The 2,293-nt window shown below is 56.1% G+C and overlaps 2 protein-coding genes across 3 annotated transcripts in view; both read right to left on the minus strand.

Moving 5' to 3' along the window:
- The window catches only part of NEDD4 (neural precursor cell expressed, developmentally down-regulated 4, E3 ubiquitin protein ligase), a 106,487-nt gene that overhangs the window by 70,847 nt on the left and 33,347 nt on the right, over positions 1-2,293 (minus strand). The gene's annotated exons all lie outside the window — the stretch shown is intronic.
- The window catches only part of LOC112549276 (E3 ubiquitin-protein ligase NEDD4-like), a 17,136-nt gene continuing 15,621 nt past the window's right edge, over positions 779-2,293 (minus strand). Inside the window, exon 3 of the mRNA XM_025197010.1 lies at positions 779-837. Coding sequence (XP_025052795.1) covers positions 820-837 — 18 coding nt within the window. The 3' untranslated portion in view covers positions 779-819. The remainder of the gene's footprint in view (positions 838-2,293) is intronic.

The raw sequence follows: 2,293 nt of genomic DNA on the forward strand, positions 1-2,293 counted from the left end.
GGCAGATCAAAGGCCCGTGGTGAGGAAGGGAGTGGGGCAGTGGCTGCTCAGCCAGGATGGGGCACAGGACCAAGCTGCAAGCGGCTTGTCCGGGGGTGTGGGGAGGGAAGGGTAATTCTCACTGCTGCGTGCACCCAGGGAGGGCATGGGGGCATGTGCCCCCAGATCTGTGAAAAGGCCATAGGTGGGCTGCTGCTGTAAGCTGGGGACTGTGCCCTTCCCGGTGGGGGGCTGGGCTGGGCTGGGCTCAGGGCAGGCAGCAGTAGTGCTTGAAGAGGGGTTGGAGGGCTACAGTGAATTCTGGAATTCATTTAAAAAAAGGGAAGAAGGAGGACCCAGGAAATTATAGGCCTGTTAATCTTACCTCGGTTCTGGGGAAGCTCTTTGAGAAAATTATCCAGGTGCACATCTGTGAGGGGCAAGCAGGGGAGATTATGCTTAGGGGCAACTAATATGGATTTGTTAGATTCATTAGAGGCAGGTCCTGTCAGACTAACCTGGTGGCCTTCTATGACCAGGTCACAAAATCCTTGGACGCAGGTGTCGCAGTAGACGTAGTTTTTCTGGACTTTAGGAAGGCCTTCGACACAGTCTCTCACCCCATCCTCGTTAAAAAATTAGGAGATTGTGGTGTTGATGCCTACACAGTCAGATGGGTCACTAATTGGCTGGAGGGCTGCACCCAGAGAGTGGTGGTGGATGGGTCATATTCGACCTGGAGGGATGTGGGCAGTGGGGTCCCCCAGGGCTCGGTCCTCAGCCCCGCACTGTTTAACATCTTCATCTGTGACTTGGATGAGGGGGTGAAAAGCATCTTGTTCAAATCTGCAGATGATACTAAGATGTGGGGAGAAGTGGGCACACTATAAGAGAGGGACAGGCTGCAATTGGATCTGGACAGGTTACAGGGGTGGGCGGATGAGAATAAAATGGGATTCAATACTGACAAGTGCAAGGTACTGCACCTAGGGAGAAAGAACCAGCAGCATACCTACAGGCTGGGGAAGTCCCTTTTCGTCAGCACAGAGGCAGAAAAGGATCTTGGAGTCATTATAGACTCCAAGATGAACATGGGCTGCCAATGTGGGGACGCAGTCAGGAAGGCTAATCACACCTTGTCAAGCATCCACAGATGCATCATGAGCAGGTCCAAAGAGGTGATCCTCCTCCTCTATATGACATTGGTCAGGCCGCAGTTCTGGGTGCCACACTTCAGAAGGGATGTGGACAACATCGAGAGGGTCCAGAGGAGGGCCACTTGCATGATCAAGGGGCAGCAGGGCAGGCCCTACGAGGAGAGACTACGAGATCTGAACCTATTCAGCCTCCACAAGAGAAGGCTGAGAGGGGATCTGGTGACCATCTATAAACTGGCCAAGGGAGACCAGCAGGCAATGGGAGAGTCCCTGTTCCCCCAAGCACTACTGGGAGTAACAAGGAATAACAACCATAAGTTGACAGAGAGTAGATTCAGGCTAGATATCAGGATGCACTACTTCATAGTCAGGGAGGCTAGGATCTGGAACCAACTTCCAAGGGAAGTGGTGCTCACTTCTACCCTGGGGATCTTCAAAAGGAGGCTAGATAGACACCTTGCCAGGGTCATTTGACCCCAGCATTCTTTCCTGCCCATGGCAAGAGGTCGGACTTGATGATCTGCTCAGGTCCGTTCCAACCCTACCTACTATGAAACTATGGAGTGGCTGCAGCCCCCACCTCTGTAGCCCCACTCCTGTAGGCCCCCATGGTGAGGGAGGGAGGGGGCCAGGGCCAGGGCTGCCCGGGCAGGGTGGAAGACGGGATGAAGCTGCGAGCAACTCGTCCGGAGGGCACAGGGGGTAGCAACTCCCACTCCTGCACACACCCTGAGAAGGCATGGGGGGCGTGTGTCCCCGGATCTGCCCACAGGGCAAGGGTAGGCTGGGGCTGGGGGCGGGGCTGCGCCAGGCTGCCCTGGCCCCATCCTGCCACAGCCCACAACCTGCCACACCCTGCACATACATCTGGGGTCATGTGCCCACCAGGTCCTCCCGGGATGCATGCAGAAATGGGAGCTGCCACCCTCCATGCTCTCTGGGTGAACTGCTTGGGCCTGTCCCACACACTGCCCCAGCTGGGCAACACCTGTCCTTGCCACAGCCACACTCCCTCCTTGACTGTGGGAGCCTACTGGAATGGGGCTATGGGAGGATGGGTCTGCTGCCACCCCAAAATTCACCATAGCTCCCCCCAGTTCCTTTCTCCCAGCACTGCTGCCACCTGCCCCAAGCGCAGTCCAGTCCAGCCTCTCAGC

This window comes from Alligator sinensis, unplaced genomic scaffold, assembly GCF_000455745.1.
Source record: "Alligator sinensis unplaced genomic scaffold, ASM45574v1 scaffold250_1, whole genome shotgun sequence".
Taxonomy (NCBI): domain Eukaryota; kingdom Metazoa; phylum Chordata; order Crocodylia; family Alligatoridae; genus Alligator; species Alligator sinensis.